This window comes from Polyodon spathula, chromosome 1 (genome assembly GCF_017654505.1).
Source record: "Polyodon spathula isolate WHYD16114869_AA chromosome 1, ASM1765450v1, whole genome shotgun sequence".
Classification (NCBI taxonomy): Eukaryota; Metazoa; Chordata; class Actinopteri; order Acipenseriformes; family Polyodontidae; genus Polyodon; species Polyodon spathula.
The window spans coordinates 75,091,679-75,107,038 of NC_054534.1; the positions used below are offsets into that span (position 1 = coordinate 75,091,679).

General features: G+C 34.9%; 1 protein-coding gene across 10 annotated transcripts in view; it reads right to left on the bottom strand.

Moving 5' to 3' along the window:
- The window catches only part of LOC121322270 (nuclear factor 1 B-type), a 133,134-nt gene that overhangs the window by 115,523 nt on the left and 2,251 nt on the right, over nt 1–15,360 (bottom strand). For 3 of the 10 annotated variants that reach the window (XM_041262069.1, XM_041261980.1, XM_041262060.1), the window contains exons 1-2: nt 11,366–11,736; nt 6,688–7,219 (exon numbers count right to left, since the gene is read on the bottom strand). In XM_041262069.1, the coding sequence (XP_041118003.1) occupies nt 6,688–7,219; nt 11,366–11,392 (559 nt within the window). In that variant the 5' untranslated portion in view covers nt 11,393–11,736. Of the gene's footprint in view, nt 1–6,687; nt 7,220–11,365; nt 11,750–15,360 lie in introns of those variants that run through there. The other 7 variants (XM_041262030.1, XM_041262050.1, XM_041262020.1 and 4 more) reach the window with 6 other exon arrangements.

A 15,360-nucleotide genomic window follows, 5' to 3' on the forward strand; every position in this document is an offset into this window, starting at 1 on the left:
ACATGGGGTGAAGATGATCACTCAGTACAATTAAGTAGCGATTAGCATTGACCTTGCCTTCTAAGGGAATGAGTGCACCCAAATCATGCCAGGAAAATTTGCCCCACAACATTACGGAACCACCAGAACCCTTCACTATTGGAACCAAGCACTTATGGCTGTAGAGTTCTTTAGGTTGGCACCACACCTGCACTCATCCATTTGTCGAGAACATGGTGAAGGATGATTCATCTGACCATATCACATTTCTCCATTGCTCGGTAGTCCACTGCCTGTGCTCTTTGCACCACTGGACTCGCAAATGTGCACTGCCAGGTGTGATGAGCTGTTTCTGAACTGCAACCTGACTATGGTATCCCAACTATGGTATTAACGCATGAGCCACACATGTGCGGAAGCCCTTGCTTTCAATATACTTGGTGTCCCTCATTTACCTAGGTGTTTCCATTTTTTTGTCCACTACCTGTACTACATACTGTATACGGAAATTGAAACTTAAGGAAGTAGCCACACATGACCCATAAGCTGCCTGGCAACAGACACATCATTTTAAGTCTCATTATGAGTGGTAGAGGCTAGCCACAAGTTTGCATCATGTAGCCAATAGAAATAAAGCAAAACTTGACAGAAAGAGGGTGATTGCTGGTGGAATACACACAGAATCATACCCATTTTGAGGCTGCACATTAGCTAATAGCAATACAGTAGACCTTGGAAAGAATAATGTAAGGTTAAAAAATGTAAACAGGCAATAGAGACAAAACGAACCCACCCGCGATCCACAGCTATTACAAATCAGTATACTTTTTTTTTTTCTTTTACAAAATTACATATAGGCACATCAGATTATCACAGGAAAATCTGCGTTATTTCTCCTTCGCTAGAAGTGAAAGTTCTGGGACCTAGTCATTAGCGCAAGCCTTTCACAGACCTCCGGCTCTCGCACAAAGTGACGAAACTAGAAAGGTTTCTATTGTTTTATTTACAATAATTGACATGCATTCCTGTTTTTATTATATTTTGAGTTATTCTGTCTATGCTGCTACTTTAAAAAATGACTCTGAGTATTTGTTTATACTCGATCAGACTGTGAGTGACTTGAATCACGTGGCTCTTTCAGAAAGTAAAGATGGTTTAATGTAACATACCTTCACTTTCATGGGTTATGTATCCATGCACTGTACATTTTCTGTATTCAATGGGGCTTCGTCATTTATCCTCTACACCATTTTATAGTTCAAACAATGTGCTATAGAAGCAATATAAACAAAAATGTGATATTGTAAGTAACAAGGTAGACGTTTTATTAGATATTGGGTTTACTGAAAGTTTAAAAACAAGGCTTTTAAAAGAGACTATTTTCATTTTTATCTCCTAACCCCAGGTATAGGGGAATCTGCCCCCTCACCCTTGGGCACCACCACAAAAAAAAACTTATTCAAGGAAAAGCATGCATTGACAAAGAATGTATGATCCTCCGTATGATTATGGACAAATGTCTTTGGTTGCCTAACAGAACAAACAAAAATTAACTAGCAGAATTGTTGCTGACCCGTCTCTCCATAACCTTGTTCTTCGGCATTTTAGCTTGTCATTGTTGTAAACCTGGGGTGAAGAATAACATCAGAACTGTCTGTCTAGAACTATTTCTTATCTCTCAATTCCTACTATTTTTGTATTTAAAAAAAAAATGTGTTAAATATTTTTTTCAGACATACACCCTTATAATTATTTTAAAAAGGTTGCTTTTATTTTAGCAATAATCTAGGTAACAGATTCAAAAGCTAAACTATTGAGTTAAGCTATTGGTCATTACCTGGCCAATCAAAGACTGGCCTGTGTATCAATTAAGTAATTGAGAGTTTAAATTTGTTTACAAGAAATTCTTACTGCCTGAAGATTAAAACTAGTCCCAGTTCAAAAGTCATGGATCCCTTTTATGCTCCAGCACTGAAAATAACTGGTAGATTCAGCCCTTACATAAATCGAATGACTCCAGGGTTTAGTGACCATTTTCTGCAGGTTCTAACCTGACATTGGCAGCAGCAAGGGATACAAAAGTGAAATAAAATCACCATGCTGACAAGCAGAAAGTCTAGGATATAGTCTAGGTAGAAATTAATAGAAGGCTTAAATCCCTGCAGACCAAAAAAAAAAAAAAAATTGTTAATTACTTAATGCACAATTAACCCACAGAGAAGTTTGGTAAAACATACTTCAAGCACTTCAAGCTTTACACGCAGACCCCTTCCAGGGCTTCCAAAACACAAAAAAATACTGAATTTGTGTATACATATAAGTCTATATTTAATGACAGATGTGTTTTGGTGGGGTATGGTGAATGTAAAATTACTTACTTATTATAATTATTAGAAAATATTTTTTTTTGGATATAAATACCAAAACAAGACCCTCTGTCCTAGACACTGAATCACAAAAACAAGACCCTGCCAGCAACCCGACTGGAACAGTGGGGTCCTGCTTTTAGGCACCAGGCCTCACAGCTGGGTTGGGCCTAGTCACAAAGAAGAGGTGAAGTGATATGCCAAGGAGATGCAAAGTAGGGCTCAACAGGGATTCCAGATCTGTATCTCCTGCCTCCCAGCCTCCTGCTCGAATCTTTAGGTCACGGCATTTAAGAACCTGCAAGCTGGGGTACCGCTGCTGTTCAAACTTCACCGTAGGATCTCAATACTGGCAGCGAGCCTAAGCTAAGAGAATGAAACCATTGTACCAAACTGAACATAATAAAAGGTTTTGATGTAATTTAAAAAATGTTTAAAATATATTTTTTAACAAAGCTTTGCATTTATTGTTTTAAACCTGTTGCTTGCATAAACTGGTTAATGTGAAAATCTGTGTACAGATATACACACACATATATAGATATATATATATATATATATCATATATATAATATATTATATATAGATATATATATATATATACGTCTAGTGCATAATATAGTCAGATCACTGACTATTATTCTGAGGTTTATTCCAAATAGGTCAAATAAAGGGGTTGCCCTTGTTAGTGTCTTTCTTAATAAAAAAAATAAATAAATAAAAAAATTCCATAACTCACAATACCAGTTTTTATTTTCAGTTTAAAAGATAATAATTTAAAGGGGAAAAAAATAAAAGGAGAAAACTGAACCGTTTTTTGCATTTTTCTGTTACTGCAGCAAACAAAGTGCAGCAACTCCCTTTCTGCGACTGTCAAAAACGTTCCTGTGTGCCCACTGCAATGCGGATGCCAACCAACGAATCAAAGGCATGCTGCAAGTAGACAAAGAGGGTCTGATGCCAACCTCAGTACCACTAACAACCATTTCTGGCATCAAGCGGTTTCCCTGCTTCTCTCCTGGCACTTGACGAACAAAATGGCGGTACTCAGTGAGTTTACACAGCGTGCCTGCTTTGTCAGAAGACGGGCGCAAGCAAACAAATGCCAAGCTTTTTTTTTTCTTTTTTTTTTCTGACCCCTATCCCCCCCCCACAGTAAAGTGGTAATTTTTTTTTTTTCTACATTAAAATAGGCCTCTATTTAAATCTATGAACATAGATGGATCTACTTTGAGAAAGTTCATGGAATAATATTGGTTTGCAACAACATACATTTTAAAACTTCAATGTTGTATATATGTATGTACAATCAGTATATCATTATATAGGATGAAAATTACTCAACACAACATCCAGCTGCACAGTTAGAAACCAAAGCTGTTAACATTAGGCAAGGCAATGTACAATATGTGGCATTGCAGTCATGCCTTGATATGTTCTGATACTATAATTGTCAGCAATACCTACTGTATACCTATTACATTGCACATAAGCCAAGTACAGTATGTAATTTCTCAGTAAGCCATGTCTTATCAGGGTTAACAGAAGATTAGCTTGTGTATTAACATCAGGAACTTCGGATATACAGTAGTATTTTTTTTTAAGAGAATGGTTTTACATTACAATTGGAAAAAAAAACTTTAAATTTGAATGGAACAAAAAAAGAGAACTAGGATACACGTTTTAAATACTTCATAGTTTTAAGTTGAAAAGGGTTAATAAAGACTCCTTTTGGATATACAACAGCAGCACTGTCAGGTTTCATTAGAAAACATGGGGCCCTCCGTTTCCGCAGTCCATATGAGCACATCTAGATACTGAAAAAAAAACAATAAAAACTGTACGCTTACCGTAATTTCAGACCACTATTTAAATACATTAAATCCCACTGTGTTATTTTTTAAAAGACCAAAGAGAAGATATTGCTCCATGTACAAAGATACAGAATATATATATATATATATATATTATATATATATATATATAATATATATATATATATATATATATATATATATATATGCAATGTTTATCTAATTTCAGACTGCAATGCGGATGCCAACCAACGAATCAGCACCATCCTACAATGAAACAAAGAGGGTCTGATGCCAACCTTGGTGCCAGTGGCAACCATTATTGTCATTTTGCAATCCCTTCTGCTTTCTCCTGCACTTGACATACACAAAATGGTGGTTCACACTTTACTGATGACAGCCTTTCCTTTTTTTCTTTAGATTGTTCACTATTCAGTTTGTAACTGCAGACGGTTTTGAAACAAGCTGCAACAGTTACTTTTGAAATGGTGGTACATTTTTACATATTTTACTTGGCAAACTTTATTTATGTATTTATTGTTTATTATTGTTTTAAATTAAAATTTGTTTTTCACCAATTACCAGGTCCTATACTAAGAATCCCACCAGTAGTATAGGGTACATTTTCAAAGAGAGAATAAATCAGTCTTAGAAATATAATCTAATATATAGAACTGATATGTACATTTTATTAATAGACTGCTTATTATATTACTCTAAATCAAATGATGCTGCACTGCAGCTTCTGTGTGAAACTGTACAAGGAGTAAACATTTTACCAAAACAGCACAATGCAGATGACATTATTCACCATCTCATTAAAAGTGTAATATTTCTGCATTTTTCATAAAACAAACCAAAATTTGCTAAATTTCAAGGGGCAACCACATTCAGTTTTGAAGCAAAAGGTATCACTCCAGAATCTTTCAATAGAAATTTAAAAACAAGTATTAAAAACGGAATAGATTGTCTTGTTTCTGATAAAATCTAGGATCACAATTCTTCAAAGTAAACAGTAATGCCAAACTAACCATTCTACTATGCCAGCCTCTCCATTTTACTAATTAAGCAGCCTGCTTTTGAACAATTTGTCTGTCTAAACTTCTGATTGACTTCTTTTAAATTTCATGAAGAAAACACACATTGTTTACAGTTAATTAAAGATGTCCAGTTCTCATTACATAGCTGTGGTTCTGATTTTTATAAAAAGGCATGCTTATTTAAATATAGCTTTATCAGCCAATAAATAAGTACATTAAAAATAAACTGGATAGACTTAAATTCATTATCAATATTTAACTATTTTTAAAAACAAAACTATTACCTGTCATAGTACTGATGTGTATTGTTATGATTTCATCAGTTCAATTTTAAGGTAACTTGGTTCACCCTATGATTAAAAATGGATTAATGGTGCCTCTATCAAAGGTTTTAAAAAGTACCAAATAATAAAAGCTATAACAGTTCTGTGCTATTGTTTACTTTAATTACACTAATGAAGGCACCAAATGAAATACTGTACTTTCTTATCAGTTATACCTTATAACCTAACATTGTGTTTTTGAACTTATTGATGAATAATTGAAAAACATAATTTATCATTATCTTTATTTATGTTAGTAGCTACTTTTTAGAAGCTACCACAAGGATATAGTAAATGTGAATCCTAGGGTTATTCTGAGGAACAGTACCCCATTTATAATTTAACAATACACTTTCAGAAATATGTATGCAGTACGTTAAAATGCTTTACCCATTTAAACCTTATAAACTTTAGCTCTGTTTAGACATCAAATAATGTACTGTTTGGTTTGGTAAAAATTATAGAAATTAAAAATGTAAAAGTAAATTAAATTTTAATAGTGGGATGCAAGTCAAGATGTGACATGGCCTTTACTCTTTTCCTTTTTGATACAGTTAAAAAGAGCAAAGGAGCAGTCTGATGAACTCTGCTTTGTTTCCAGAGAACATGAAAACTAAAGTAGTTTAGTGTAAATTGCTCAGGACAATACATGCAACAGTCCTAAAAATACATTAAAAAAAAAAGAAGAAATCAATCAATCCCCTAAAATAATAACAAATACAAGTCTTTCAGATTTAGGGAACATGTATGAAACAAACAAAATTTTCACAGGGCTGGCATTGTGTCATGTCCACTGCAGTACTGGTTCTAATTCTTAAACTTTAAAGAGTACAGATTATATGAAATGTCCTGTTACAGCACGTACAAAATGATCATGCCTTCAGCTAAAAACGATCCCCTCTGTTTGCACAAGTGAACATTTACTTTTACTTTGGTCTCATACCTGTTATTAACACATTTGGAAGAAAATGGTCCAGTAGGAGGTGGCAGATTTCGCGGGCTACATTAATCTAGTTTGCTTTTATGGGAATCCCTGCTATGTACTAAAAAACAACTGTAAAATATTGGCTCGCTAGGGGGCTGTGCATGGGTGAGTCCAGTACAGAACCTAGAAATGCATGTCATACATGTACACATAGTTACACTGTCTACTTTGTGCACCTACCTTGGTCCTGGACATAGTATGCCAGAAACAAGTCCAGCTCCTTGACTGATACTGTTATATGATGTGGCTGGACACAAAGTGCTGGATTGGTGCAATGTGGGGATTTCACTAGCCTCTCTCCATCCGTACTTTCCAAAGGGATGCCCTTGAAAAGGATCACCATGACCAGATCAAGGCGCCAGACTTTGTCGGCCTGTCTGAGACAGTCGATCCTCCTGATCTTTCCCTTCTGGTCAGGGTTGGACAGCACGCAGCAAGGATGCTTCTTCCCCGTAACACTGAGCACAAAATCCTCCCGGTACTCTTGGCGGATGTCTTTGCGGAGCTTGGCGAGCAGCCTGGATGCCCACTTCTGTTTGATCTCAGGCTTTTCACCAAGCAGCTCATCCTTGACCGCTCTCTCCTCATCCTTTGACATCCGCTTCTCGTGCTTCTTGAAGTATTTGCGCTTTCGGGCTTGGAGGTTAAACCAAGTATAGGCGATTGCACGGACGTGTGGAAGAAGTGCCTCGATGAACGGATGAAATTCATCCTGCAGTTGGGAAGAAGAAATATCAAGATAAAAAAAAGGTAATAACAGGAACAGCCATTCAAGTGACCCATTTGGCAATTATGCAATTAACCCATCACCACCTTTACTAAAGGGAACTCAAAGTCCTGCAGCAAATTGCAGACATTTAAATGGTTAATGGGTGTTAATCGTATGTGTAACATTTTAAAATGTAAAATTAGTGACTCCTGAACATTTCAACCTGTAGGGTAACACAATAATAACATTTAAGAACATTCTATTTCAAGTGCTCATGCAGCCTTAAAATCTATTGCTAACCTGCATCCCCTTTTAAACACTAAACACAATAATAATACAATAATAATATAGCCAAACTACAGATGCCAGCTCTGTCATTATACCATTGTAAAAATGGATGTTGTTAAAACCGGGCAAATTCCGTGGTGCTATTGAACAACACTGCAAGTGAATGCCACAGTTTATTTCTTCTGTCTGTGCCACAAAAGCACAAAGCATACATATTCTGTCATACCACACAGTTCCCGCTTTCAGAAAATGCTCTCAGCAAGAGATTGCTGGTGGGGCATGGAGCATGCGCCAGCTACCTTCATCCATTTCTGTTATCAAACCATCCTACATTCCTGCACAGTAACACCACTATTCTGGTAACTAGAGAAACGTGGGTCTAGCAAGGGAGTGTGGGCAAAGAAAACGCACAGGGTTTGGAACACAATAAGTATGACACCTACCTTTCCTGCCCTGCATTTTAAATATAACACCAACAAAATGTAAAAAGCTAGTAAAAGTGTAGACTTAACAAACAAAGAAGTTCTTCCTATAAGTTTAAGTTGGGATTTGAGGTCCCATAGTGTCAGTTAATTTGTTAACTGATCACAAGAGCCTGGTAATTATTCTAACCCCCTTGAAATTAATCCAAGATGGACAATGAAAATGGCAACTTGGCACAGACCTTGCATTCGTTGTGCTCTTGCATGCTGTGGCAGGGGTGACATTAAAAAGTACAAACAGTGACTTGTGCAATCCACTAGACTTGTTGCAGTACAAAACATACATTTGACTTTTTTCAGCTTTCCAGTAACTGAATCTTTATTTTTAATTTCAGTATATTTTTTACTATCCAGGTCCAGTAACATCTCAGCTTCTCAAAGACCACATATCTATTACAGGAACTGGGACCATGCAAAAAATAATATACATAGCTGTATATATGCAGCTTAAGAACACCAGCGTGATATGTGCATTTTTGCTTTTCGCCCTTCGATGTCTAACTTTAACCCTTTGTAGGTTAGTGTTTCAGCTCACACCAAAGACGATCTTCAAAAATAAAAATAAAATTGACATTATTACTTATCTTATTGTAGTATATAAAATGCAGGGACAAGAGCCTACATGCTAGGTCTCGGCAGAGAAACCCTCAATATCAGCACATTGCAACTGTATTAAAACAGAAGCATGCATAACGTTTTACCCTTTTCCTTTCCCACTTAAATCATTTGCCCTTTTTAAAAATATAAAATTCATTGCAAACTATGAGTCATACAAGTGATAAATAAAGTAGGCCACTGTAAGGGTTAAACCACTTTTTGTTCTTTGTGTCGGAAGGCATTGCTAAGCTGGGCAACTACAGCCTATGATATGTTCCCTAAGATTTTTTTTTTTTTTTTTTTTTTAAAAAAACATAAGAAAAATACAAAATAAGCACACCCTTCCTGGTAAAAAAAAAAATAAATAATATATATATATATATATATATATATATATATATATATATATATATATTATATATAATATATATATATATATATATATAATATAGTCATATTTTAACATTGTCACAAATTAACCACTACACATGTGTACAAAGCAATTTTTATATATATATATATATATATATATATATATCTTATATATATATATATATATATATATATATATATATAATATATATTTTTTATAGGTTTGTCAAGATTTAATTAGTCAACTGCAATACTGACTTGGTTTTTTTTTTTTTTTTTTTACTTTTAAAAAAATAAATAGTTAGACTCATTAACAGCTAACTCTGTTACTTATGGGCATTTTTTTAAGGTTTACTAAAACTCAACACAGGGCAAAGGGTTTCAAATTGCTAGTTAAAGACAAATACATTTTTTTATTCTATTTTTCAGATTTTGCGTATGTGTATTGTGCTTAAGATCTTTTTTGAAATATAAACAGTAATAACAAAAAAAATAAGCTTACATATTTTAACTTAAACATGTTCCTGTTTTGTTATTTTATGTTACAAGCAGGAGGAATAATAAAAGCATTATTTTGCAGTGTAAACAGAAACACAGGTTACATTTTATTTTTGCCCAAGACTGTTATACGAATTTGAACTAAAAAAGCAGCTGTGTTTTCAAAGTCATTTGCAAATGCCAGGGTTAGGTAAAATCATTTAAACTTTAAAATAATGTTCAAACTTATGGCTCATGCTTCAGTTAGAACTTCATACATAAAAATGTCACAAGTTTAGCCTTTCCAATTAATGAAAGCAATTAGGTTTTTTTATTATTATTATTATTATTATTATTATTATTATTATTATTATTATTATTATTATTATTATTATTATTTTATTTTAAATTAAACTTTAAATAGTTTAGTGTTGCATTTTTTGTTATAATTATCTGTTGTGGTTTTTGTTTTTGTTTTCTTGGTGTATTTGTGTAAAGCCATACTTAAAGCCATTGCAATAAGGGTGTTAAATGGTCCTGTTCTTACTAAGCAATGTGAAATAAGGAGTCTTGTTTTAGATTTGAAGTACACTTGTTAAATGTTTTTTTTCAACAATACTATTCATATCACATAGCTTTAATATACCTATGCAAGCGAACACACCAGCACAAAGTAGATATTTTAGAAACAACCTGTTTGTAAATCTACAGTAAAATGCATGATTCTAGATAGCCTATTTTTACCAGTGTGTCTTCTGCCATAAGCTTCGCTTAAGCACAAAATAAACTATATCTCAGTCAATCACTTCCTCATGCCAAACAAAATATAAACAGTGAAAATGTGTCAGCCAAAAAGCTAGAGGACTCTGTCCAATCACTGATTTACCCTTATCATTGTTTTCATCTTCATTCACAATTTATGAATGCCTCCCCTTTAGCATGTAACATTCCAGTGGTTTCATTGTAGTCCTTTGGATAAAAAAATAAATAAAAAAAAAAAAAAGATTTTAAAGACGCCTCAGATTCACTGTCCTCAAAACTTGACTTTACTGTTCCTAAAACTATTTTCCTTTGTTTCATTATTGTGTCTAGGTGCACTATTTATCAGGACTAAGGTACAATGTCAGGAAAGATTAGCCTAGTTAAAACCTGATGAAAACAAAAGTAATTTTAAACAACAGCATTTCAATTTAAAAGAAAACGTTGCTTTTTTAATATTATATTTCTGACCTGTCTGTTTATTAACAAAGTCAACATGTACGCCCTCCTAACATTTACTAATTTTAGAAATAATGCACATAAAGCAGAAATTATGAATTGCACAACATCAAAACTGTAGACTACAGTGTATAATTAATTTGACAAACCATAATTACCAACTTCAAATACATCAAACTCCTCATAAAATCATTCATGGTAATTTGAATAGATTTTAAGGATTCCTTACTTTTTACAAAACCACTGTATCATATGTATTTAAGTGAATTAATGTAAAGAATTAGTGATCTATTAATGCAATCACTTGAACAAAATATTGTTTAATAAATGTAAGGAAACTGAACACGTTGACGAGTAAGGGAAACGAATACAAATGTAAAACCCAATGTCTTTAAATCGTTTGTATCCAGAGGTTAATGATAGTATGTTACTTACAAATCTTTAAAAGATGAATTCCATTATAACACTTTCAAATAATCGTTGCACACACTTGATGGTAAATTATTCATGCCTCTAAAGAATCCGAGACACTGGTAAAACATACACAAACAAATGCTCTGACATCATATTAAAGTTGAATTGCTCAAATTAGATGGTCAGAGGTAATATTGATATTAGCTGTACATTTCATTCAAATTGACACATTTCGAACACGCAATATGTCTGAGGTTATACATTGCAATTAGTAAATAAAATAATACAGTAAAACGTGTACCTGCGTTAGACAAATAGGAGAATACATCGTGTAGTTGCTTAACAACAACTGGCTGGTTGCAAAAGAAACCCCGTCAAAACATCAGGTGGGTGACTTTATCGATTCATTTTCCACTACACGTTCAACAGCGCTTGGATCAATCGAGGTTACAGTCGCATAAAAAACTCAAATTAAAAATCTTATCTCAGAGCGAGAGAAAAGTTGGGAGAAGCTTGCCTTCTCATTCAACCTTAGATTGAATGTTTAAGGATGTCTCTGCTGTATGAAGTTCATACAAGTCCCCAAAATGGGTAAATCCAAAAAGACTCAACTGATATACTTTGAAATATACTAAATATAAAAATAAATTAGCAGCAGTCATAAATTCAAAAAGATTTTGTAAACCTGTAAAAATAATAATAAAAAAATAATAAGTAGAAGGCGACAATTTTCTAGTACTGTATTTACTTTTCAAACTTGAAATCGACCAGATCCACCCTTCCCTTCAGACTGCTCCTTCCCTACAACTCGGTCTCAAGATTTTTTTTTTTTTTTTTTTTTTTTTTTTTTTTTAATTACAGTCATACTCCTCCTACTGCTGCAAACGCATTCAATCTTCACCAACCCACTTTCTCTGCTGTTTCAGAAACCACAGGCTAAAAAAAACAGGCTTTAATTTGGTGGTTTTTTTTTTTTTTTTTTTTAGTTATGATTTTTATGAGCGGAAAGCTTCAGCCCAACCCCCGGCTCGTATGGAAACGAAATGGAAAATGCCTGACACTGCTTAAGTTTAGTGTCGCAATTTTACAAGCTCAAGTGTAGTTTTGTACTGTATAATGCATCTGATATACTTAGTTTTTTTTTTTTTTTTTTTTTTTTTTTTTTTTTTTTTTTTGGGGGGGGGGGGGGGTTTTAAGTCAACGTGTTTGTCTTCGTTAAATATTAGGTTTCAAAGTACAGTAGTAGGCTACAGCACACCGAACAGGCAGACATTCCAATACGAAAACCAAGTAACACATTAACCCTTCTACTGCTTTTAATTTGGTCAAGCAGAAACAATCAGCTAACCAGTCCCCAGCGCTACAACTCCCCTCAATAGCACTACTTCTTAGGGACCTGTAATACATTAATACGTGTTTTCCTTATAAACATGGGGTTTGTCTTTGCAGAACTTGTCATTAACATGTTACGGCATTCCTGGGGCTCGTTTCCCTAACAGAAGCGCTTGTAGTTCACGTTCATGGTCATGATGAACGTGCGGCTGCTTCCACTCCCTCTTCCTGTGCGTTTCCCAAAAACCCATTTGAAAGTGCAGCTTGTTCGTGATGTTCGGGAGCATCGTTACGCTTTGAAAATACACGGTTGGTTGAAAATGCAGGCAAAATAACTGAATATATATATGGAGAGAGAGAGGCAGAGACAGAGAGAAAAAATGAGGTAGACATGTTAAACAAGTCTACATTACTATATAAAACAAAAAAAAAATAACGTAATGAATAAAAAAAAGATTTATTATTTGCAATAAAAGTAAATGTTTCAAACACTGGTCCACCGCGAGCTGGCAAAGAGAATCGCAAGTGACGTCAGGATTTCGCAGGCGTGAAAGTTTATTGCAACGAGCCGACTACGAGGGCGTCTGTGGTATTGCTGACCATTCACGGCAACAAGCAGCATTGGCTTTTACGTTCCCACAGTGCATTACAATATGAAGGCCATGAACATGTCAAGATCACGCCAGATCACTTGCGTTACGATGGTGTTCGGGAAACACTAGTTTGCAAACGTTGCTCTTGCGTTGGTTTCACGTTGCTGGTTTCGGTTAGTGGCATTTGAGAAACAGGCCTTTGGTCCATAAGATGAAGAAACTTGTGTGGTTTTAAAAGCTAGTATATAAAATAGATAGATAGATAGATAGATAGATAGATAGATAGATAGATAGATAGATAATTATGGGTAAATAGGATGTGCAAATGTAAGCATTACAAGAGCCAATCAAATTGCGTGAAAGCCGCTTAAAAGCTTCTACATTCACAGCATTTTAAAAGTTACAATACAGCAACTGCAGACATGTTTCGCCCTGTCTGGGGCACATCAGTGCAGTGTACCTGTGCTGGGACTAGTGAAAAACTAGGAGAGTAAGTAAATACAAGCAGCTTTGAGCCCCAAACAGGGCAATACATGTTTGTAGTTGCTGTACTCTGACTTTTAAAGCGCTCTGAATGTAGAAGTCTTTTGACGACTTTCACAAGATTTGAACAGACCGGAGGAATAAAAATAAATAAAACAAAGTCTCGGATTTCAGTAATTTTTCATGGTATGTGTCTGAGAGGGGAGGATAATGTGCAGATGTGTCTTTTTGTGTTTTTTTCTGTAGCGTTTACAAAGTCAGGGAGACTTGAGTATAAATCCGTTTTTTTTTTTTTTTTTTTTTTTGTATTATTTTTGCTGTTGTTGCTATCTTCCAGTTCATTTACTAGTTCTTCATCCAAACCAGCATGTCTACTTACTACTTTGGGATTTTTTGCAGGTAATTGGTCACAGGGTTTCATAGTTACAGCTGTACATCTGTAACTGTAAAAGCAAAATGGCTACCGTCTGATACTTTAAAGCCTGTGAGTCATCACAGTAATTTAGGATATGTGACAGGGCTCCAATCCATATCCATCCAATAAACGGACAGCTGGTACCTTGCCCGACCAATCACAGTGCTTGTTTCACGTTCCATTGCCAGCCCTGGATTTTATATATATATATATAAACCCGGTGGTCTGGCGAGTCTAGTTTTGCCCAGGTCAATCTAGTTTAGAAATGGGCTTCTTGGCGGCGAGTCACGAAGTTACCATTTTTTTCACCACTCGCCCGTATCCAATCGGATACGGAGCGTGCGCGGGGGAAGGCAGCAGCAGGGCTGGTAGGTGATGTAATCACACACGAAGACATGAACCCGATATACTCTCCTTGCAAAGGAGCCGGCTTTTGTATAGCGGTATCGGCGCTATGCTTTAGTGCGAAAGGTCCCAGGTAAACTATATCGCTATATATATACGTATATAGTTAGCTTATCCTATTAAAAGGTATCATAAAAAAATGTGTTCTTGCTTAACTTTTTTTTTTAAAACTGACAGTGTAGCAATGAATTGCAGTATTAAACAAACCTACACAAGTGTAATAAACTACTACTTGCAACTAGGCTACACTGTGCAGAATGTGCATGCCTATTCAAACGACTTGTGCAAACCTGGTGCCACAAATTATACCGGTATTATACAGAATGCAGTCGAAACTTGCTGAACGATGAGTCAATGTAACCATGATGGCTTCGGACCTTACTTTTTACAAACGGTGATTAAATAATGATAATATCGCACATACCAGCATACATACTTCCATTTTCTAAGGCACGGCCAAGCATAATTAGTTTTACATGAAAAGTCTTGCCGCATGCCTTGTCTCAGTATCATAAAAAAAAAAAAAAAAAAAAAAAAAACTAATTACAGCTCTTTCTTTATCGTTCTGACGTCGGCTGCATTCACGAACTGATTCTGGCTGGGTCTTAAGCCAATGGCAACATACAATTTTCTAAATGTTTAAAGAAGCTTTATAACATTTGAAAACAGTATTCACTGTGGATAATAAAGAAATAAATCAATAACAGCATTGATGCAGGTTGGTGATTGAAAGGGTTGTGATCACATGTTAACGGGTGCAAAAAACAGCACGATGTTAAACGGGCTTCTGGTTGACTACACAAAGTTCAAACTAACAACATAAGTAAACTTGCGAACATATTTGACGTTTCATACAACTTTAACACTGACGCTTGTTTCTAAAAACGTGTTCACAAATGTTATTACATTCCACAATATCACCACATTTCAACATTGCATTAGTGGGATATTTCTGTAAGGACAATGTTGTTCACATTTATTTTTAACCTTGATCTGAAATAACTAAGATAGGAACGCGTTTCCAAATCGGCAACTACAAAATATTTCTGTCGCCTTAATTTTTTTTTT